General features: G+C 34.8%; 3 protein-coding genes across 5 annotated transcripts in view; 1 reads left to right on the forward strand and 2 right to left on the reverse strand.

Annotated features, from left to right (window-relative positions):
• RpL30 (ribosomal protein L30) overlaps positions 1-7,639 on the forward strand; it is a 74,689-nt gene extending 67,050 nt beyond the window's left edge. Inside the window, exons 1-3 of one of the 2 annotated variants that reach the window (XM_066392487.1) lie at positions 6,640-6,770; positions 6,914-7,026; positions 7,365-7,639. In XM_066392487.1, the coding sequence (XP_066248584.1) occupies positions 6,919-7,026; positions 7,365-7,607 (351 nt within the window). In that variant the 5' untranslated portion in view covers positions 6,640-6,770; positions 6,914-6,918 and the 3' untranslated portion in view covers positions 7,608-7,639. Of the gene's footprint in view, positions 1-6,639; positions 6,771-6,911; positions 7,027-7,364 lie in introns of those variants that run through there. The other variant, XM_066392488.1, reaches the window with a different exon arrangement.
• On the reverse strand, positions 1,538-4,943 carry Etf-QO (electron transfer flavoprotein-ubiquinone oxidoreductase). 2 transcript variants are annotated; one of them, XM_066392480.1, is made up of 10 exons: positions 4,758-4,943; positions 4,420-4,521; positions 4,175-4,296; positions 3,809-3,998; positions 3,420-3,752; positions 3,167-3,371; positions 2,949-3,118; positions 2,460-2,726; positions 2,180-2,401; positions 1,538-2,048 (listed from the first exon to the last, which is right to left on the reverse strand). In XM_066392480.1, exons 1-10 carry the CDS (start codon positions 4,789-4,791, stop codon positions 1,885-1,887), a joined length of 1,809 nt encoding a protein of 602 aa, XP_066248577.1. In that variant the 5' UTR covers positions 4,792-4,943; the 3' UTR covers positions 1,538-1,884. The 2 variants fall into 2 exon arrangements, with proteins under 2 accessions (XP_066248577.1, XP_066248578.1); XM_066392481.1 differs by lacking the exon at positions 1,538-2,048 and having other exon boundaries at positions 2,243-2,408.
• A 314-nt stretch (positions 7,640-7,953) lies between the features above and the next one.
• On the reverse strand, positions 7,954-23,082 carry Doa (Darkener of apricot). The gene is made up of 10 exons (XM_066392473.1): positions 21,468-23,082; positions 16,274-16,352; positions 15,663-15,729; positions 11,553-11,666; positions 11,404-11,494; positions 11,168-11,338; positions 10,985-11,114; positions 10,270-10,414; positions 9,788-9,893; positions 7,954-9,666 (listed from the first exon to the last, which is right to left on the reverse strand). The coding sequence occupies exons 1-10, from the start codon at positions 22,644-22,646 to the stop codon at positions 9,466-9,468; spliced, it is 2,283 nt and encodes a 760-aa protein (XP_066248570.1). The 5' UTR covers positions 22,647-23,082; the 3' UTR covers positions 7,954-9,465.
• Positions 23,083-23,907: the final 825 nt, after the last annotated feature.

Consider the following 23,907-nt stretch of genomic DNA (forward strand, 5'->3'; position numbering starts at 1 on the left):
TCTCGAGAAGTGTTTGTTTTAGACCTAATGTGTGTTATACAAACTTCTACCTTCCGTATTCTCCAGACATTGCTCCCTCTGACTATTAGTTGCATCCATCAATAGCATACGACTTAGCTAACCAGTACTTTTAGTTTTATGAAGAAGTAAGAAATTGGATTGTGTGTGTGGATTGCTTCAAAAGATGTTTTTTCAACGTGGGATTCATACGCTGCTTGAAAGATAAAAAAAAAGTAGTGGCCAGCGATTGACAATACTTTGAATCATAAATGTACAGAGTGCGATGCGGGAACTAACGAGTAATACTCGATCGTTTACAATGGAAAGTTTGTGCTTCAACAGGAATTTCATTCTTTGGCTTATAGCATTTTAATATTATCTTTTAGTTGCTACCGTGGAAAACATCGAATATTCTTTTATGATTGTTTTGTTAAGAGTGGCGAATCTGTGACTGCATTTTACCGTGAGTTTCGTCGCAGATTCGATATTAATCGAAATGATTCTGTTCCACGCGTAACACAAACTTACGTTGGGTTAACAATCTACGAATAGGAGGTCCAATAATGAAAAAGTCTTACAGCCTTCAACGTACTGTGCGCAATCCAGAAAACATTGAAAGAGCGAGGCAAACGATACAGAGAAGTCCACTTCCCTCTGCTCGAAAACATTCAACTGCTCTTCAAATAAGTGATTATACTGTAAGACAGATTTTGCATGGAGAATTACTACCCACACAAAATAACGATTGTACAGAAATTAAATATAAGGGATTACCCCCAACAACTGAATTTATGAGCACATTCATGAGTAGAATGAAAACATGTTGGTGGCAATAAGTAATGAAACCCATTTCCATCTTGACGGAGGCATTAACAAGCAAAATTTGAAATATTGGGCTGCTGAAAATCTTCGACAATTAAATGAATAACCGTTGCACAGCCTTTGGCGTTATTGGTCCCTATTTTTTGGAAGAAAATGGGGACAATTTTCCGTTATTGCAACATCTGAACTTTACGTTGACGTGATAACCACTTTTTTTATCCCTTAATTACAAAGAAGAGGTATTGACAGGCCACAGTTGTGGTTTCAACAAGATAGGACAACGGCACATACTGCCAAGGCGGCAATAGTTGTTTTTCGCTCCTTGTTCCCCAACTATATCATTTCCAGATTTGATATTTTATAGCCTCCTCAGTCACCTGACCTCCTTATGTGATGTCTTTTTATGGAGTTATCCGAAGGCACGTGTCTACCAGGCTAAGGTTCATACATTAGAAGCAATCTGACATCAAATCACCTGCTGAAGAGTGCAAGTCAGTTTTTTTGAATGCCTACAACATTGCGTCAACGAGAATAGACAGCACATGCTAGATGTAATTTTCTGTTCATGATTATAAAATGCTATGTTTTTAATCAGGTTGTTATAATTTAAAAAAAATTATATATAGAAAAACTAATGATTTTATGATTATTTCAAATACACTCAATTTCCATGCCGAACCCTATATAACCCGTTTTTTACAATAAAGCCTCGAAGTTCGGGAAAAAAACGGGGAAGCAAAGTTGTACATCTAATACTCCAAAGTATTTAAACTTTGTTTAAAAAAAAAAATTAAACTTCTTAATTTTGCTAGCAAAAAACATGAAACAAAAATGGGGGTCGTGACGACCCTATCACACTATATATGTCCTAAAAAAAGGGCCGCACCAGTTACAGGTTAAAAAAACCCTTACCTATCGACCGAAATAAATTACATTGAAGAGTCTCACATTTGAAATTGTTAACACGTGAAAAATTACTTAAACACCTGTTGTAATATAGCAACACATATATGAAAAAAAATCTAAAAATGTAAAGCACCTAATGACTTAAACTAAATTGTGTTACATGCCATTATACGCAGGTCCGCCGCCACCTTCTGGTACGACCCAATTAATGTTTTGGGTGGGATCTTTAATGTCACATGTCTTACAATGAATGCAATTTTGCGCGTTTATTTGCAGTCTCTGCCCCTCTCCAGTTTCCAGTGGAACAAATTCGTACACGCCTAAAATTGTATAAATCATCATTCATCTTAGTCTTCATCGAAAACAACTAATCATAAAATGTATTTAAATTAAACATATTAAGTAAAACACACTGAAATACCAACAATTAATTTTCAATTTAAAAAAATACCTGCGGGGCAAAACTTTCCCTCGGGTCCGCCATAAAGGGACAAGTTGACATTTACAGGCACGGCATCATTTTTTAACGTTAAGTGAGCAGGTTGATCACCTTCATGGTTGGTTCCGGTCAGGGACACCGAAGTTAGAAGATCGAAGCTAATTTTTCCGTCGGGCTTTGGATATTCGATCGGGCTGCATTCTTTGGCCGGTTTAAGTCTCTTGTGATCGGGATCTAAACGCTTTCTGTCTCAACGATACAATATTTAAAAACACTTTCCATACATTGATACCTCCATGTTTAAACGTCCAAGGTTCTCTCCCGCCGATAACGATAGAAAATCCGCTGTACGCCATGCCGCCATACAATCCGAAGGGATTATGAAAACTCGGTCGAATGTTTCGCACCGCCTTCAACTCTTTATAAATCCAACTCTCCCGGAATTTATCCTCGTAATTGGTAGGTTGAAAGCCTTTGGTACTTTGCTGTGTCTCCCCATTTATCGCTTCATAGACGCTCTCAGCAGCAAGCATGCCACTTTTCATGGCATTGTGCGTCCCTGAAATCACCGGAAAAACAAATTTATTTAAACATACTTTCGCAGACTAGAGGACGTTGCAACAAAATTTTCAAAAATCGATAGAATTTTTAAAGATGGCAAAAGTTTATCCAAACTTCTAAAATATATGGTAAAAGATGTGGTTTATTTATTTAGTTTTTTGGATTATTTGAAGATTCAAATTTAAATTATTTCTAATGGGGCAAAAAAAATCAAACATACCTTTAATTTTTGGTAGATTTATAAGACCAGCAGCACAGCCAACTAAACATCCCCCAGGGAAAGTGAGTTTTGGAATACTCTGAAATCCACCTTCGATAAGAGCCCGGGCTCCATAAGCTACTCGTGACCCATCTTCAAAGTAATGCTTCACAGATGGGTGATGCTTAAACCTTGATTACAAAATGTTTTTTTTTTGTTTTTCTGAATGTGACCCTTACTTTTGGAATTCCCTGAACGGACTTAGGTAGGGATTGGTATAATCTAATCCTACAACAAAACCTACAGCTATGAGTGGAGTATCTTCATTGAGATGGTACAAAAATGAGCCTCCATAAGTGTTTTTGTTTAGAGGCCATCCTATTGTGTGTTCCACTCGCCCAGGACTGTGTTTTTTCGGATTTATTTCCCACAATTCCTTAAGACCTAATAAAAAAACACGTATTAACATATCGGATAGTGCTTATCTCTTACCTATGCCGTAAGTTTGATGCTCCGAATCTTTCCTCAAGTCGAATTTATTAATTATCTGCTTGCTAAGATGACCGTGGCAGCCCTCGGCAAATATAGTACATTTTGCATGCAGTTCCATGCCTCTTTCAAAATTATCCTTGGGGCTTCCATCTTTGGCAATTCCAACGTCATTGGTGGCGATACCCTTGACACTCCCATCTTCGTGATACAGAACTTCTGAGGCGGCGTATCCCGGGTAGATTTCCACTCCTAATTCTTCAGCTTGCTGGCCAAGCCACTGAACCACGTGTCCAAGTCTAACAATATAATTGCCATGGTTATACATTGGAGTTCCTACATGGAAAACAAGTCAAATTTTCATAAAATACTGCTTTGAAATAAAATAAAACCTCTTAACACTGGTATGGGGACTCGACCGCTTCCAGTTAAAAAAGCGAATTTATCTTCGCTGACCGGTGTTTTTAAAGGAGCATCCTTATCCTTCCAATCGGGTATTAATTCATCAAGAGCACGTGGCTCTATAACGGCTCCTGATAAAATATGGCCACCGACTTGAGAAGCCTTTTCTACCAAGCAAACCTAACAAATAAATAACAGAAACTCATCAAAAGCCTTCATTCTGACCTAATTTTTTTCTCTTCACCAGCGACATGTGTTAAAACCTAACCGCAGTTGACGTTGTCAATACTAGAAAATGGGATAGACAACTAGATATATCGCTAGGCAACACATGAAATAGAAGAATTGTAGTTTACCCTGACGTCTTTCCCATCTTTCTCAGCTAATTGCTTGGCCCTGATAGCGGCGCTCATTCCTGCCGGTCCACCTCCGACAATTAAAATGTCAGTTTCATCTACGAAGCGTTCCATATTTACTTCTAAAAAATAACACATGGTAAGACACTCCCTACAACTTAGACTTCAAAATTCCATCATAATTGTTTGAGTGATCATCATCAACAAACCCCAACTTCATATTCACCCCTGAGCCCTTTACATACCCTTCCAGCGTGGATCTTTGTCTCTTGGATAAATGGTATAGTGGGTGGTGATTTTGGGAAACTTGTCGGAATAACATCTTTTAAAATTCTTGATGTGATTTACTAAAAAATAAGGCAGCATTGAAACATTAGCATTATTTAAAATGTTTTCAGTCTTTTCTCAGTCCAAAGGTCAATAAACACCGATTAGCTCATTATGCCATTGCAATTGTTTTTTTTTTCTTCAGGTAATTAATAGTCGACTGATTAGCACAAATATGGCAAAATGCAATATATGTTAAATTCTCCATTTGCACTAGAGAATAAACTGTTCAGTGTGAAATAACACGAAAATTTACCGATTTTCAATGGATTTCCTTTTAGATTACTCATATCTACACAATTATTAAAAAAATATATTAATACTCAAAGATTATAACAGAACTAAACACCGCGAAAATGAAAATAAATACTAATTTTCTATTTACAACACAACTTATTGCAACCCGTGCCCCCACATGTTTCGATGGTGACGTGCGCAATATCTGTTGCTTGGGCTTAATCTGAAATAGGTACAACATTGCCGATAAATACCGTTTCACCTGTAATATAAGACAACAGTTTTCTCTTTTTAGGTCCAATTGAAGCCTCTTTCAATATTTAAAAGACCTCATATACTAACTGTTAATCACATCCAATTAAATTTTATCTACAGTTGTGTCGTTTCTATAAACCACTGAAAAAGAATATAAAGTCGTAGATTTGGCATCAATGTACCGAAACAGCCGTGTGTAATTTGGGCAGGTTCGACCCCAAGACCTAAAAGCAGTCGACCATTTGTTGGATTATATCTCGCATTGACTTTGGACTTTGGAAGTTGAAAATCAGTTTGAGCTAATTATGTTTGTTCTGTCGTTGTTTACACCGTTTTCCTGCACTTAAATCGAATATATGCCAAAAACTGAATCACTGCATTTTTGACTTTTCTGTATGTGGTTTCTAAACTGGACCGAAAATGATTTTGAAGATCATAAATCCTAATTCGGGCACTTTTTCTTGCTTACTTATAATACGATAATATAAAAAAATTATTTCATCGGTAATTTCTTCAAAATCTAACTGGTTTATTCGCCATTTTATCAAGAAACATAAGTAGACACCAATTAACGTAGAGGCCTTCTAAAAAAAATTATACGATATATTATACTGTGTGTATTAAAAAATTTCTGATCAAGTAGGCCATGGAATTATTTGACAGCGAATTCGAATGTGTTGATATGTCCTGAGCAATCTCGAACATAAATGAACTAACTTAACCTTATTTAAAAATACCACTCTGTTTACCTGTCTGTGTATATTATTAGGTGGTTTTTATCAAAAATAATCTTTTTCAAGACTTCACGGACTTGTGTGCTGGTTAGTTAAAAGTTTTCTGAGTGGAAGAAATGCTGTTTACACTCGAATATATAGCCTTTATGTTTCAGTCTTATTTTTTGGGGTTTGTTTAGTTGGCTACCACTTCCTGTTTTTTTTTTGAATACTGCCAGTTTCACGAAATAATTTGACAACATAATTCAAAGTGCTACAAAACTGCCATTCCTGCACTGCAATGCGGGGAAATTTTTGATGAAACTTTTAAAAACAAGGTTGATATTTATAGGCCCATTCTCCGTTTATAAACTCGCCATTCCTAAAATAAGACTCAATCATGAAGGCATTTTGTTTGAGTGTAAACACCATTTTTTGCATCCAGAAAACTTTAACTAAGCAACACACAAGTCCGTGGTGTCTTGGAAAAGATTATTTTTAATAAAAACCAACTAATAATACAGGTAAACACAGTAGTATTTTTAAATGAGGTTAGGTTGGTTCTTTTATGTTCAAGATTACGCTGAACATATTAAAGACATATGGATTTGCTATAAAAAAATTCCATGACCTACTTAATAAGACATTTTTTAATATACACGGTATATAAGGACATGATCGTAGAGCTTTCCTCGAATAAAATGAATGAACTACCAGGTTTTTGTTGATCTTTTAAAAAAAGTTCTGCCTCAAATCAATGGATCTAGTGCTGCTGTCGATTTTCAAGCCCTATAATTTCTTCATGTGAATTTTATCAATCAAAAGTTAAATACAATTAGATATATAATAGATAGAAACTACAAAGGATCCTTTGTTTACAATCTTGACATGTCCCGAACTAACTGTCATCAGTTAATAACAACCCTAATGTCAAAGTCATAAAATCGCTAATAACAAATGGCATGACAAATGATTTTATCCCAATTTGAAGTTGAAAGATCGTTTCATATTTCTTTCTTTAAATCAGCCCTGTGAATTTAGCACGTGTATACACCCTTCATAAGGTATTTTTCTCTTTATATTTCTTCATTTTTCAGAAAGAAAAAAGTATTTTCATTATTTAACGTGCCTTAAAAACGGTATGACACTTTTACGTTCTAAAAAATTGAGGTGCGATTATAATAATGAGAATTCCACGTTGTTTCAGGCAACATGGTGGCTCAGAAGAAACAGAGAAAAGCGATTGAAAGCATTAACAGTCGCCTGGCTCTAGTGATGAAATCTGGCAAATTTTGCCTTGGCTATAAGCAAACGTTGAAGGTAATAGTTTATAATATTATATCTACTCAAGCAACAATTAGATCCCTTGAATTGAAACTTGTGGCGAACATCAAAATTTTAAATGTCTGGGCATAGATATACTACCAAAAATAACAAAGTTAAATAAATTCAGATGAGTTACAGTTAAATTTTTGGAAAAAGTGAGCCACTTTAAACATTTAAGGAATTTGCAGAGGTGAAATGCTGCAGCGCTTAAATTTGCTTTACTGGTTTATTCGGTAATTTTAATTAAAAAAAAATTAGTTATACTTTATAAGTTTGACTATATTTTTAAAATGTACAATTTGAATGAATGACTTCTTTTTTTTAATTTTCAGACTCTCAGACAAGGCAAAGCCAAATTGATTATAATCTCCAATAACACACCATCGTTAAGGAAATCAGAGATTGAATACTATGCCATGTTAGCAAAAACTGGTGTGCACCACTATTCTGGCAACAATGTAGAATTAGGTACAGCCTGTGGAAAATACTTCAGGGTGTGTGCCATGTCTATTACAGACCCTGGTGATTCAGACATCATCAGAGCAATGCCAGTAGGAGATGGGGGACAACTGTAATTTGTTTTATTGCTAATAAAAATTAAAAATTACTTTTTTGTGTCTGTTAGTGATATATGTCAGCATCAGCATCAATTATGCCCAGTTTTCTCCATAACAGATTTATAATTAAAAAAAATTATTTAAAAGGATAGTTACTTATGAAAATTCAATGTTGTAGAGCATTTACATGTTGAATTACTACAAAATTAGGTTCACAAAACTACAATTTAATCTAAAGTATTTTCATAGATACTGTATTATGAGTTTGTTCAGGTCAATATTAATACTATAAAATGATCTAAAAAAATTGTAGACTTGGATCTTTGGAAGGGTATAGTAGGTAGAGAAAGAAAGAAAGACTAAATTTTATTCTCACATATTTTTCAATAATGTATTTACATAACGACATACAGTAAAACCAGGTTTCTTGAAATTTGCTGTGGAACAGCCCTTTTTTTTGAGTGACAACCAAGATTGCGGGTAGTGCAGAATCCTTTCTGCTAATAGGCCCATTTTGTCAAATAAGAATGTTGCTGCTTATGCAGGGGACTTGTGTGTTCACTATTGCTATCTTGGTAGAGGTCATAGTTACAAAATCAATTAAATAATAAGGAAAAAGTAGCCATTTTTGGGATCCTTTTAATTTGCTGTGATAAATGGCTTTGCCAAATTGTTTTTGGTTTCCAACCTTTTATGAAAATAACAACTTTTTTCCATTAGTTAACCATTTTTGTAGTTCCCACCATTCGAAAATCGCAATAGTGGACATTTCTAAATAAGACACCCTGTATATGAAGTATTTAAATTGAATCTTGATACACATACATAGATTTCCAACAGACTTCAATAAAAATAATCTGTTCCCCATAAGCACCCATTGGGAATCATCTACTTCGCACGCATAAGTACGTATTTTTTGCATATGAATTATCCGCTTTCGTGTTCTTCTATGCAATTAAACTCTATGAAATTAAAACCTATGAAATGAACTTTTATGCTATTTAAATTCTATGCAAAGCTCAGACATTACCTATCAGTACGGGAAGTGAACTCAATTAACTGCAACAAATAGGCGATAACGTTTGGAGCTTCATCTCACAAATTAGACCCCTAAACGATTTATTTCTGAGACGAAACAAATTCAGTTTATTGTTTTTCTCAAGACGTTTACTATAACAAACGGACAATTAAGTGCTCACGTTTCTACATTGGTGTATGTATAGTCGAAAATTCCTCTCTGACCCCTTGAGTATGCACAATCAACATTAAAAAAGACTGTGTCAAAAGGTGGAATTACACAATAGTTGAGGAACAATCGAACCTATAAACAGGGTGTCTCCTTTATGCAGTACCGCTGTCGTTATCTTGGTTAACCGTAAGATTAAATAACACAAAAGTTGTCATTTTTAGCGATTACTTAAAATGCAATCACAATATTATTAACTTATTAATATTATAATATCTTTTTAAACATGAGCCTGATGCGGTCCGAATGATAAAAAAGTAGTTTTAGTTTTTTTTAAGTAGATAATTGAGGAAATTAAGTAAAAAAAAAGAAATTTGGTTTAACAGGGATTTTACAGTTACTCAATCCAAAAATTAAGAAAATGGAATATTTTTTCAACTAATTATTCGATATGTTGACATAAGAAAATAAATATTATATTAAACTTTTGAAAAAAACCGGTCACCAAAATGATAACTTTTGTCTCATTTATCCGACCTACATGTACTATTTAAAGGAGACACGCTTGCATATAGTGGCGTTTAAAAAAATTGTAGAATTTGCCGTTTCAAGGGATAATCAAATTTTTTTTTACAATCCGAACCATATTAATGGATACCCCCTTTAAAAAGCGGTGAAAAATATAGATTTTCAAGATAAACTCCGCTCTCTGCGTACGTCACCTGCAGCACCACTGTGGTCGCAAATGCGTTGATGGCCTGGAATCTTACCGAAGAAGGGATGCATTAAGGCTTCCCGCAGGGAAATTCGCTCGGACGGTTCATATTCGAGCAGTCTGAAGATTAAGTCGAACAGGTAATTGTGGTCTGGATCGTCAAACTGCTTATACCTCTGCAAATTAATGTACTCTTTTGAAATAAACGAACATTTTTATTTTGAGATTCACATAAATAAGCTTAAAGAGCAACCATATCATTACGAATAAAATTTATGAGATTTCGTGTACACTTACCAAAAGGGGTTTGCAATTATCTCTAACATAGCGCCCAGCAGAACTCTTCTCGTCCCAGTCAAGTCTGCCTTTATGAAAATATTTGGTCTTCGTTTTTCTTGCCATTCTGCCAAGAAAACTTAAAATTAGCTGTTTAAAAATTTATATAACTGCATGTTTTGACCTTAAAATTATTAATAGCTTTTTGTATTTATTTTTTAGAATCCAAAAGTTTTTCAAAACTCTGTAAATTCCAGATAATTTTGCTAATTTTAAAAATCACATCGACTTAAAATTTTCATAGGTTTTGTATTTAATTTTTTTTTTTTACTTGAACACTTGTGAAATAAGTAATGCTTTAAATAAATCTTCGATTTGACTATATGTCGAAAACCTTCAACTTTTATATGGACCATTTAGAGATACCCTGTATAATAAAATGATATATTATTGAAGGTGGTTGGATGAAAAAGAAGTAAGAAAACACAAAGATGTTTCGTTACCTTTGAGGGATGTCACCTAAAACTCGCTGCATCATTGCCAAATGTTCACGATTATCGTGGGTTTGAAACAGCGTAATTCCGAGGTATAATTCGAATAAGATACACCCGATCGACCATACGTCGCAGGGTTGCGACCATCCTAACTCTGGAAAAAATTCGGTAAAATTTAGTTAGTAACTCATCGATCCTTATTAATAATATTAATTTAAAAGCATATTAATATAATAAAATGTGCAATTCACGCACAATGTTACAAAAATAATAAAATAAAAGAAAAAACGAAACTTGGAAACGGATCGATAAAATTGGAATAAGTGGGAATTGGCGATTCCGCCCACTTTTCTATTTTCGTGCGCGTCCAGTTACGTTGCTTTGAGACGAAACCGCACCACTTTATAAACACTTGTTATGTATTTGTAAATACTCGTACACTTAAGCGACTTCAGACACTCTTTCTTGTGGGTTCGAAGTCAAAATTTTCGTAGTATTAAAAAAAATCACATTTTTGCACACCAACAAAAACATACAAAATGAAAAGAAACAAATTAATCTTAAGTTTTCTTGAATCTAAAACATTTTTTGGTCGTACTAAATTTTAACTTCTATAAAGATACGCAGTTAAAAATCTTTAAAACATCAGAAATACTCGTTGGTCCAGGTTAGTATTAAATGAGACCGAGATAAGTAATATAAAGTTTGGGCATTCGTGTCTTACCTAAAATAACCTCGGGTGCCCTGTAATGCCTCGTTGACACGATGGTGCTGTGATGTTCGTGATCGAAAGTGGCACTGCCAAAATCAATTAATCTAACGTCAGTCCTTTTTACTCTCTTCACGTCACGACGCTGAAACCAAGGCAAATTCCAGGCAATGTCTCAAAAAAGCAACAACGGTTCACCTTTTTCGTATTGTAAACCAAATCAAAGTCCGAGTCAACGAACAAAATGTTTTCCGGCTTCAGATCGGTGTGCGTCAGTGCATTGTCATGGAGAAATTTCACCGAGTAGCACAGCTGATAGCCGATGTGCCTCACTTGGTCTAAAGGGTAGGGTTGGTAGTTATTGTCCTTCTGCAAGCGAAATACAAAACCCAAAATTGAGAACACAAAGAAATGAAGCAACCATGTACACTTACCAAGAAATCGAAAACGCTCAGACCCAGCATTTCGAATGCGATACACATATGTCCGTGATAGTCGAACCAGTCCAACATTTTTACGCACAAACTGCAAACAAATATCAATGTCCCTCTTGGAAAGGCAAACTTTATGCGTAATAACTTACTGTGTACTGTCCGGGTCTGTATCGGATAGCTTTTCCAGAACGTTGATTTCCAGTTTGGCAGCTTCTTTGTATTTCTCGACGTTTTTGATTATTTTTAAGGCCATGGAATGATCCCTGACAGACGAAAAGCGTTATTTGAGATAAGTATTTATGAAAATGTCAATAGGTGGAATTTGGGTCACCCTGTACATACAACAACCATTTCCATGGTGTGTAATTATTAATAAAGAATTTTTATATACAACGTGGGTTTTTTAAAAGTATAAATGCCAATATCTTTAAAATTATGATGAAAATGGAAAAATCCAAAAATACGTGTACCATAATATGATAAACTCACTATCCTCTACCAAATGCACCCCAGCCACTCGTATTTTTTTTAAATAGTATAGGCATGGTTGGGATATATCGTCGAAAAGCATTTTCAATAAGCTTTCAATAGTAGCAACGAAAGTTTCTATAATTTTGCCCTCAAATGTATGCTGTAATGCCTAAAATGCGAAATCCATCAGTTATACATCGAGGCATAGAATTAAATGGTTTTCAATCAGGAATAAATAATAAAATTGATAATTAATTCAAAGATTTATTATAATTAAAGCGTAAAATTTGCCGCTCGATATGAATAATTTTTTATAATAGGTGTTTCAAATATTGTCCATGTAACGTTATTTTCCATATACAGTAAGGGACAAAAGTATATAGACAAATAAGATTCTTTATAAAAATGTACCAAATAATTGAATTTGAACTTCCTTTTTTGGTAAAAAATATGGGTAGCTACAAGGAATAATATTTTTAAAATGTTTATATTTTTTTGCATAGCAATAAATATTTAATAAAATAATATAGTTTTTTGCTTGGACAAAAGTATATAGACTGGCAGTTCATATCGTTTATTTGTTGAATATACAATATTAGAATTGTTTCATTTTTTCAAAAAATTAAGTTCTACAATGCCCCGCGGTGCTCAAGTATCTTTTGAAATCAGAACAAAAATTATAGAGCTGTATAATAGTGGTTTACGACAAGTAGACATCGCAAAAAGTTTAAATTTGAAGCGGAAGACAGTTTGGGCTATTATCAGTCAATTTAAAAAAAAAGGCTCCGTGGAAGTTGCTCACCGAACTGGTCGACCTAGAAAACTTCAAGCTAGGACCCTTCGTTTGATTAAGACAATTTCTTCCAAAGATCCATTTAAAACGCCAAGACAAATTAAAAATGAGATTACCGCTGAGGGCGTTCCCAGTGTTTCAGCTAAGACCATAAAACGAAGGCTGGATGATCTTAATTTATTTGCACGTCGTCCCATCAAAAAGCCATTGCTTAGTAAGAAGAACCGGAAGGCCCGACTAGAATTTGCACGCAACCATCTGCACTGGACCTTTAACGATTGGAAAAGAGTGTGTTTTTCGGATGAATCGAAATTTAATCTGCATGGAACTGACGGGATCAATTATGTGCGACGTCCATGTGGCAAAAGAATGGATCCCAAGTACATGTTGTCCACCGTTAAACATGGAGGTGGGTCTGTGATGGTGTGGGGATGTTTCTCGGGATTTGGAATGGGTTCGTTACATCGTATTGAAGGAATTATGGACAGATTTACGTATAGGGATATACTAAGAGATGTCTTGTTACCTTATATGGAAGATCATATGCCCCTACGATCCACCTTTCAACAAGATAATGACCCAAAACACACTTCTAGGCTGGCAAAACAATACCTGTTAGATGAAAAAATTCGCATTTTACAGTGGCCATCGCAGTCACCGGATTTAAATCCGATTGAAAATATGTGGGAACATCTCAAAAGACTAGTTGAAACCAAACACTGCTCCAATAAAGATGAACTCTATAATCAATTGGAAGAAACATGGAAGAAAATCGATCTGGATTACATCAACAAGCTTTTAGAGTCCATGCCTAGGCGATGCCAAGCAGTAATTGACAATAATGGGTACTCCACTAAGTATTAGAATAGAATTTCATAAAAAATAATATTTTGTTAATATATTAATTCATGATAACCTTTTATTTTAGAAATTTCTGATTTGTCTATATAATTTTGTCCAACCAAAATTGATTAAATAAAACTTTTTTTTTTTTTATTGAAATGTTTGAAAATTGGGGTTTCTGTCTCAACACGCACCCATTGCCAGGCAACTTTATAAATAACCATCTTTTAAAAAAATCTCTGGAAATAAGAATTTTTCCCAAAATTTATTTGTCTATATACTTTTGTCCATTACTGTAAACGTTATTTACATTCTTGACGTGCATTGTTCTCAAAGAATTGACAATAATGTTAAATGGAGAAAATTAGGTATTCTTCTTTTATCGGTATTTATGAATGTTCTTCTGCCCAGTGAATCGTCGAATTCTGGTTATTGTCTATTTCACTTCATACTTCTTTTTGCAAATTTTCAACCAAAACATGGTTTATTCAATTGCGGAACGAGTTGAAATTGTTTTTATTTGTGGTGCCGAGGAAAGTTGTATTTTACGAACCACAGAAATATTTCGCCGAGGACATCCTGGAATGAACATGAATCCTTTCTATAATAGGAAATCAATACAGAATTTTGAAGAAACTTACGATATTAGATTAGTTTGCTCATATCGAAGTTCTCAAACAATTTGCCCGAAATCCATTATTGTCTATGCTTCAAACATCTACTTTAACTGTACTATCAACATCGGTCCGAAAAGTTCTAAACTGACACAAATTTCATTCGTACAAGATTCAGCCTCATCAGGAATTAAATGGAGATGATCCAGATCGGCGAACTGAATATTGCAAGGTGATACAAGCTTTGATTACCAACCAGTCCCGGCTTCTTTTAACCTTCTGCTTTACTAACGAGTGCATATTTTACTTAAATGATACTTTTAATAGGCACAATTGTAGAATCCGGAATGATTGAAACCCTCATGTTATGAGAGAAGAAAGCACCCAATATCAACAAAAACTGAATGTTTGGGCCGGGATCTTTGGAGATACTATCATAAAATCTTTGTATATTAACGGTAATTTAAATGGTGAAATCTAATGTGAACTTTTTGGAAAATGATATTAAACCATTGATAATTCATGAATCTAGAGAATCAGCGGGAGAACATTTGCAAATTAAAACTGGACAAAAATTTATTAAGATTTCAACAGGATGGGGCACCACCACATTTTGTTCTACCCTTTAGGTAGTGGTTGGATAACAATTATCCCATAAGATGGATTGAAAGGAGAAAAGCCATAGGATGGCCCTTTAGGTTTCCCGATCTTACGTCTTGGATTTCATTTCGTGGGGGCATTAAATCTGTAATGTTCAATACCCAACTAGAAACAATTGAAGAGTTAAGACAACAAATTATCACTGAGTGTCGTGCAACTCCTAGGGATACTTTTGTCAATATCCGTCAAAAATGTGAATATTGTTTATACGCTTGTGTGGAATATAACGGACAACATTTTCAATATCTGTTATAAAAAATTATTAATATTGAGCGGTAAATCTTATGCTTTGATTTAATTAAAATCAAATTTTGAATTAGTTATCAGTTCTATTACTTATTCGTGATTAAAAACCATTTAATTCTACGCTTATGTGGCATGGTTATGGGTTTAGCTTTTTAGGTATTATCGCATACATTTGGGACGAAATTCCAGAAACTTTGGTACCATTGAAAAGCTGATTGAAAATGTTTTCCGACATGTCACAATCATGCTCGTACTATTAAAAAAAAAACGATTTGGAGTGGCTGGTACATTTGGTAGAGGGTGGTGAGTTCATCATACCCTCAATCATCTTTCCCGATCATATTATAGTAAACGTATGTTTGGATTTTGCCATTAGCGGCATAATTTAGAGGTATTTGGTAGAGGGTGGCAAGTTCGACATATCCTCAATGATCTCCCACCATATTATGGTAAACATGTTTTTGGATTTCTCTATTGCCGATATAATTTTCAAGATACTGGCATTTATAATTAAAAAAAAAACTACCATGTATGTGATTAATATTTGAATAGATTTGCGCTGAATAGTTAATGGGGTATGAAATCTATTATAAACGATGCAAAAAAATATAAATTGTAGGTTATTCACTTACATTTCCAAGTCCCTCACTTTCACTACTTTGCCAAATGTACCTTCACCGAGGGTGCCCAGGATCTTATCTGCAATATAACACCATATTCGATTAACTTTTGTTATTGTTTGTTAGACAACAACACTTGTTCCAAAAAAAAAATTTAGAAGTGCTTGAAGGATTCTGATTCCATTCAGAAATTGAAGAAAATTCAACTGTGGAAATCCATCAATTTCCTCTAAATAGGAACAAGTATGGTTTTCTAACCACGAAAGAAACGGTAATGGAAATCTTTTCATGCAAAACTGATTCTTGCGCTAAATTTTTTTTGTGAACTAGACCGCACGTAGGTATCTAGTTTGCCAAAAAAAAATACACTGATAATAATTTTCGAAATGTGAAAAATAACTATTTTACGATTAACTCTGAGAAATAATCCTAATCGCTGTCAATTTTTCCTGTTCTAAATTCACTTCCAAAGACGAATTGGGCATAGTTTAAATATCAGGTGAGTTATATCGTAATACACAGATAATAATGAATAGATATTATATGACAATTTGAACTATACCCAATTTAAAACGGATCGAACCTAGGAAGGGTCTTATTTATATCAAGCGGTATTCACACACATCGATCTTGCAGGACGTCTCCCGATCGGTAAATAAGGTGGCCCTCTTCATCGTCTTCCACCGAGGATGCCCTCGAACTCTGTTTATCGTCAATCAGTCAAGAGTATGGCAACAACGTCATGCGGCACATAGAGATCATCGCATCAGGTGGTGGTGGTGGACGGAACAGCATTGTGCATTGACATGGTCATCATCATTGTTACGGCAACAGCGCACGCAAGGTTGATTGTGGCCCGACAAGCAAAGATAAAGAGGCAAACGGATTGCCAAATCAGCAATCAACGTACTTTTCAAAATGGTACACAAAGTTGTTTCAGTTTAAGGCGTATATGGCACCAGAAATACCTGTCATCGGACTAGTACACAATCCGAGTACTTTTAAAAAAATATTGGGTTTATCGGTGAGCTAACCTACATTGACTATGCTGATCACATAAATTTCTTGTATGGTCATAGAACATATTGCAAAAAGTCACACAAATATATATATATAATCAACCACGAGGATCTCAGTAACTATAATTATGCAAGGTTGGTTAAATTTGGGTAAAATTGTGCAATTTGGAGAATCAAGAATGTGCCGTTTCAAAAATCGAAAAATTCCAATAATTTCCGAAAGTATTCGAAAAAATTAAAAATAAAAATATTTTTATTTTGTTCATTTAAAAAAAATTATTACTCGTACCGCAGCAACTCATCTCTGTATTTACTCTTTCCAAATAAGATTTAAAAATAAGGTATTTCTGTTGCAATATGTATATAGGGTATCCCAACTGTAAGTTAAACCAATGATATGGAATATCATTTAAAGCGAAAAAATGTTAATAGGAACATAAGTTTTTAACGCTTTGTTACCCAAATACACAGTGTTAAACTTTCAAGAATTTCTTGTTGTTTTTTTATTTTTATTTATAGCTCCTAATGTTTGTGTGTGTGAACACACATATTGTTCGTCTGACTCAAATGAAAACGATATTATATACGAAAACAAGACGCAATTAACAAAAATATTGTAAACGAAATACAAAATTTAAATTTAAGGATCAGTGACGGTTAGTTCAGGCTAGAACATGATTTGAATTAAATATACAGGGTGTCCCGAAAATCAATGTCAAAAATGGTATCACGAGATTATTTGGGTCAAAACATTAAGATTTAGATCAAAAGTTATTTGAAGAAAGTTTCTCGTTTAGATGCTATTGGCGGTCAAAATTCTTGAAAAAAAAACATACTTTTTGCTATATCTCGAGAATGCTTCAATGGATTTTAATGAATCCCATTGTGCAGAACACCAACTTGCCATCCCTTCGATAATTATCGACACTTGTCGATGTGAACGCTGACGTCACTTATGGAAAATGTCATAAAAATTAATCAAAATTTTTTTACGTTTCTTTTGAGTTGTTTCTTTTAAGTATAATAATGGTCTTTTCTAATGAAGAAATGACTGATATGGTTAAAATTATGGGTTTTTGCGAAGATAATTTAACATCTAGTGTTTCAGTTTATGCGGCGCGCTTTCCAAATCGTAGGAAACCCGATCGCCGAAGATTTGCGCGAGTGGCAAGGTTAATGTAAGATAAGTAATTAGTAAAAATTAATTTTAAGACCTTTTGAATTTGTAAAGGTCTATGCGAGTCCCGTAAACACTGAAAATTAATTACTTCATCGGATTATTCACGAATTTACCACCTTGAAGAATAATCCAGAGGTATTAAGAAGGGTCCAATTTAATTTCCGATGAAGAGTCAATGCATTCAAGAAAATGGGGGTCACTTTGAACATCTGCTATGATTTTGTTAATTATTGAATTTTTCATATTTATCGTTTTTTATAGTTCATTTAAATTGTTTTTTTATGAGTTCAGTCTCTTGATTAATTTTTATGACATTTTCCATAAGTGACGTCAGCGTTCACATCGACAAGTGTCGATAATTGTCGAAGGAATGGCAAGTTGGTGTTCTGCATGAGAAAAGAAAATAATTTTTTCGACGTGAAATGTTAACCATACGAGAAATTTCCAAGAGATAGAAAAGTTAGAGAAAGGGCTAATGTATCATCAGAAAAAAAAACCGATACGATGCAGCTGCTTAACAAAAAGTTCTGATAATTTTTGTACGAAGATGGCTAAGAATTTACCACTTTTACATTGCGAAAAGACATGAATGTTACATGAAAATAATCCCTGTACTAATGAATAAATGCACAATGGAATTCATTAAAATCCATTGAAGCATTCTCGAGATATAGCAAAAAGTATGTTTTTTTTCAAGAACTTTGACCGCCAATAGCATCTAGATGAGAAATTTTCTTCAAATAACTTTTGACCTAAATCTTAATGTTTTGACCCAAATAATCCCGTGATACCATTTTTGACATTGATTTTCGGGACACCCTGTATTAACTGTGTAATACTACGAACTAAAAATAAGAAAAACGTATATTTATTTCTTTCATTTATACTATCTTTAACATTCTGTAAATCTCGGTAATAAAGCGTTTGTGAACTTGCTAAATATGAGATCCTCTATCATCAGTTGAATTTGTGACATTTACATCTGACTGGAACACTCCATATATCGAATAATTTATTAAATTACATCAAAAAATCATTCACATGACGCTTTGCAGTTTGTTAAAATATTCCAATAGTCAGCACAAACTGGAAGCAAAAAAAAACGTAAATATTATCAGACTTTTATACAGAATTAATGGATTTGATATTAGTAAAGGGTGATCATTAAAAATAAACCTCCAGTAGGCGTTAAAATATCAGAGGTATGTCTGGGATCAATTCATCTGTTAGTGATATATTTTATGGTAAATAGCAAATGGCTTAACCAACGTCCTACGTTTATGGTTCACCGCCTACTGTGTTTTTTTTTAATGATCACCCGTTATATACATGCTGGTAAGTAAAAAGCTTTTAGTAAAGAGATTTAGCATGTTTTCGTTCAACTGGGAGAATGTAACTTGAATGTAAGTAAGTGGGGAATCTTATAAATCAATGTTCTAAAATAGCTATCAATTTGTAGATATAGTATGTACGAATAGGAAGTTTAAAATTGGAGCCACATCATTTAGGATTTCGCAAACGGTACCAATATAAAGTTGATTAAATTGAAGCAGAATTGTGCATTTTTGCGTTCCATAATGTGTAGATTTAAAAGCTAAAAAATTCCGAATATTTCTAAAAATATCTGAGAATAACAGAAATAGCCGAAAACCATTTTTATTATTTTATGACTTTATGTAAGATCATATCAGAAAAATTATTATTGCACTTCATTGTAACTACTTTTTTTCCGCTATAAGAAGTGAGTGTATAAAAGAATCTCATGTTTCACCATTTCGTAATCATTATCAACTTTTTATTTTAAATACGAACCTGATTTATTTTTTTAAATTTCGATTTCTATTTTAATTCCAGAAAAAAATAGTAAATGGACAAGTAATGGTTTTATGAACTTTTTTTAAGAATGTAGCAACCCCCTACTCTTATGGTGTATTAAAAGTCCCCAAAAATTACAACTTTTTCCCTATTTAACAGATTTCGTAATTAATTACTTCGGAGATAATAAAGCTAAATGTACTGGATAAGATAATAATAGTGAACGCACTTAATGAAAAAATTATATATTTTTAACGTTAATAAAATAAGGCGTACATTTACTTCTGTTGTGAAGTAGGAATAGCAATCCGATAAGTATTACTGAGAATTCGAAATTTAAAAGTTAAGGCGAATTAATGGAAACTCGAAAAATGACTTTAAAAATCTTCGAAGCACGGTTTAAATTTTACCAAAACCGTGTGACAGAAAAACAAAAAGTTACTATTTTCAACTGCTTAACGGACCAGTAATGAATAAGCAAAAAACTTAAACGATATAGAGGGAAAGTTTGAACACACTACACAAAAATAGAATGATCTAACGAAAACTGTTGGCATAATCTCAACATTTACACTGTTTAATCTACGAAGAATCGACAATTTTGTATTCAACAGAACGATCTGATTCTGTAATTTAGTTTTGCTGTTGTTACAAGTCTCAAGATATGAAAAAAATACATAAAAAGAGATGTATTACTTTTGGAACTCAATTGAAATGACCTGAAAAATAAGTGAATGGATATGGTTTATTTGAACATGTACATTATTGAAATTGAAATTAATTATAGGATTAACTCTGCGTACATATGCAGGGTGTTTTTTTAATGAGTTTGCCATTGCTACCTTCGAAACAAGAGTTATAAAATTGGTTAAAAACAAGAAAAATGCCGTTATTTTTTTAGGGACTTTTAAAATGCTATAAATGACCCTGCCGAATTATTTATTTTTTTAATTTTCAAAGTTTTACAATAAAAATAAAATTGGCTAAAATATCAATCAATTGAAAATTCATTTAAAAAACGCTGAATCAAAAAAGTTCAATACAATTTTTTCATTAGTTTCTTCTGCTCTACAACATCCTTATTCAAAAGTGACCTCGCATTCAAGGTATCAACAGAAATTTGCTTTTTTATTTCATATTTCGAAAGAGCTTTTATTTCCTGAAAGATGCATCATTTACGTTTTTTCCGAATCAATGATATGTCAATATCAATCATCATCATTAATATTATTGGTGAGATTTTGTTGTAGTTAACTTGGTCTTTGATAGTTGCCCAAACAGAAAAACCTATTGGTGACTTATGGGGAGAGATAGGCGATCAAGTAAAAAAAAGTGCACAAAAGATACATTGATCTTTCAGGAGTAAAAAGAATTTTCAAAATATGAAGTAACAATGCCAAAAAATAGGCATTGATATATTTCAAACTTGAAAGGGAAAAGCCCCTTAAGATAACAATAAGCTTATTCTTCAGAGAGGAAGAAACTAATAAAAAATGTATTACTCTTTTTCTAAATCAGTATTCGCAATATTTTCGATTGAAAGCTTTGATCAATTTTCGACATTTTTTTTTCAAATTACAATATATAAAACCTTATAATTTCTTCTACATCCTACCGCTCTTCCTCATCTTCATTTAGTCCCCGCCCACCGAAACCTAATCTAATTTCCACATTAAACCAATGCACTAAGATGAAACTTACACAACAAGCGGCACTCTGACATGGTTAGTAGTGGGGTTGATGGCATTGGACACGCTCAAATCATACTTTTACTGGAGAAGACCGGCCCGTCATCGTACTTACAGCCGCCAACCTGCCGGTTTCGGGACGGTACTTCCGAGCAATGGCCGCCGCCACGCTCGGAGTACTCGCAGGGGCCGCACTCGACTTGTTGTAAGCCGCGTCTAAGGCCGAGTATTTCATGATCAAGCTCTGGATCTCTTTGCGCTTGGTCTCCCGTTCGGACGCGGGATCTGGAACCGCGGGGGTCGGAGTGACGTCGTTGTCGCCATCATCATCGGATGGTACCTTAACTGGTGGCGGTGTCGCATCTAATTGTTTAGCGTCGCAAATGATGGGAATTTCGACGGCACACAATTTTAGATTGGTAGTGGTGATAGATGGTTTTCGATCGTTGTATTCGCTCTTGCCCACCCTTTGCGGTTTCGACGATCGTCTGGGTCTGAGCTCGGAATGGTTGGATCGATGTCTAACACGGTTGACCACCGCAGACTCTCGGTCCACGTAGGAATATGACGGCTCGAGATGGTGATGTTGCACGACATTCTTCTTTTGCTCGCTCCTGTAAGGGGTCTTTTCACGTTGCACGGCACCACTACTACTACTATTCACATAAGGATACGCTTTCTCACTAAGTTGTAACACGTTGGCGGTGGTACTGCTCTTGGCTAATCCACGACCTGAAGAAGGTTCCAGCTTCCAATCAGCCTCTTTCCTCCTTCCATAAATTCTGTCTAACACGGACGAATATTTATCTTCGAGGCGACCCTTTGCCGTACCGTAACTGGGAACCACAGTAGTGCTTTTGCTAGTGGTTAGCGGAATTGGTACCTGTTGGCGGGGGCTCAAGTGACCGTTACTGCTGGTTGCACTATTATGTAGTAGCTGTCTCTCTACCGTGGCCGATGGGCCTCGAACCCGAGTGGTAATTTTCTGGAGTAAACTGGAACATGAGTCACTTAGGAGTTGAGCCACGCTGTGCGTTGATGACCGCGTGTATCGCGTCCTCCGGCTTCCCGATTCCGAAGTACCTTTTCCACTAGCCATAGACGAGGATATATCTTCGGCCAGTCGTCTGCTGCTGCTGGCCGAAGGTTGGTGGCGGTAGCTTGAGGTAGTAGATCGGTAGCTGCTACCGGAACCCAACCACGAATAATCCGGTACGGTTCTGGAATTATTGTGCGTAGAGTACCGCTCGCCCTCGTCATAGGCGGGACGGTACCGGCTGTAAGACGTGTACATTGATCGAAATATTTGGCATTCCCTTTGTACTCGTCAAATGTGAGCTGTTGTTGCACGTTGAAATTGTTCTGCTCGTTCGTTTCTAAAAATATCGTGACGCACGTAGTAAGTGATGCGCACCGCCGCGGCGCTCGTTTTCGACTGAGCGTCGAGTTCTAATTACGTAAATTTAGGTGTGCGGGGAGAGCGAAGGGGAGGAGGAGGGTCGAAAAATAACGTCCGTGACACAAACATAGGCGATGGCGGATTTTTAGGGACCGTCGCAAATAAAAATGACGCACGACGCAGTTTTAAATATCTACCAAGTAAACATTCATAGTGGTAACTAACCTTCCGGAACACTTCCAGGAGACATTGCTTGACGGTATCCAGACAAATAATCTTGCGCTTCCGCTTTCTATGCATCTCGAACAATTTTTGGCAATCAAATCCAGATGAAAATGATAAAGTAAACGAAGAAAATGATAAAGTAGTGAGAAGAAAGATCCTAAGAACAAAGTGGAATAAACAAACGTAAATTATGTATCGTTAAAGCAAAGAATGGCACTGTTTATTGAAGAAGAGAATCATAACAAACACCAAAAATACCTATAAATGGTCGTGTTTTATCGGTTAAATGAGACAAAACAGGGAAACGCGTACATTTCGTCAGCGATTGCGAAAGTTATGGAACTGAGTAACAATAAAACAACCGCTACGCGTGTCTTGTCTTGGCGATGGCGTGCTGCTAATAATATTCAGACTTTTTGGTTCATGCATATACTGCATTTCTGGCATATGTAATTGCCGGTTACAGAGTGGATGAAGGTGTATCAAAAAAAAAAAAAATGTCCTTAAAAGGCTCAGAACTTCCGATCTGACTATCCGTCTCCTGCAAGCGATATTGGTGTTTATATTAACTAATATTAGTGTTATAATATTTCCGTTTAGCTGTCAACGTGTCAATGTAGTTGATGCAGGTTCAAAATAAATTTCAGTGGTAGATACTTCGTAGGTAGATATAAAAAAAAGTCTAAAGACAACCGGTATAATCGGCGTTATGAAAATTAAACATTTATACTTAATCGTTATTTCATCTCGTACTTACTAAATTTTTCAAACATTCAAAACAAATGAAATGTTTTTTGAATATCCACGAGTAATGCGAGCTAATGACGACTGGCAAGAAGCCAGTCATGATTGTACATTAAATTTGGCTTTGATTAGCAGAACGTAGGGTCAAGGTGATAAGAACGAATTTACTCGCTTCAAAATCTTTAGG

The sequence above is a fragment of the Euwallacea similis genome, chromosome 8 (assembly GCF_039881205.1).
Source record: "Euwallacea similis isolate ESF13 chromosome 8, ESF131.1, whole genome shotgun sequence".
Classification (NCBI taxonomy): Eukaryota; Metazoa; Arthropoda; class Insecta; order Coleoptera; family Curculionidae; genus Euwallacea; species Euwallacea similis.

Excerpts from the sequence above, each read along its gene's own strand:
- Etf-QO (XM_066392480.1), bottom strand. The coding sequence starts at position 4,791 with ATGAGTAATCTAAAAGGAAATCCATTGAAAATCG. Across the intron at positions 3,119-3,166 it reads CCGTTCAGGGAATTCCAAAA|GTTTAAGCATCACCCATCTG; the intron begins GTAAGGGTCACA and ends TTTGTAATCAAG. Across the intron at positions 2,727-2,948 it reads AAATCTACCAAAAATTAAAG|GGACGCACAATGCCATGAAA; the intron begins GTATGTTTGATT and ends CGGTGATTTCAG.
- Doa (XM_066392473.1), bottom strand. The coding sequence starts at position 22,646 with ATGTACACGTCTTACAGCCGGTACCGTCCCGCCTATGACGAGGGCGAG. Across the intron at positions 15,730-16,273 it reads AGACGTCCTGCAAGATCGAT|ATAAGATCCTGGGCACCCTC; the intron begins GTGTGTGAATAC and ends GTTATATTGCAG. Across the intron at positions 11,495-11,552 it reads ACAGACCCGGACAGTACACA|TTTGTGCGTAAAAATGTTGG; the intron begins GTAAGTTATTAC and ends ATTTGTTTGCAG.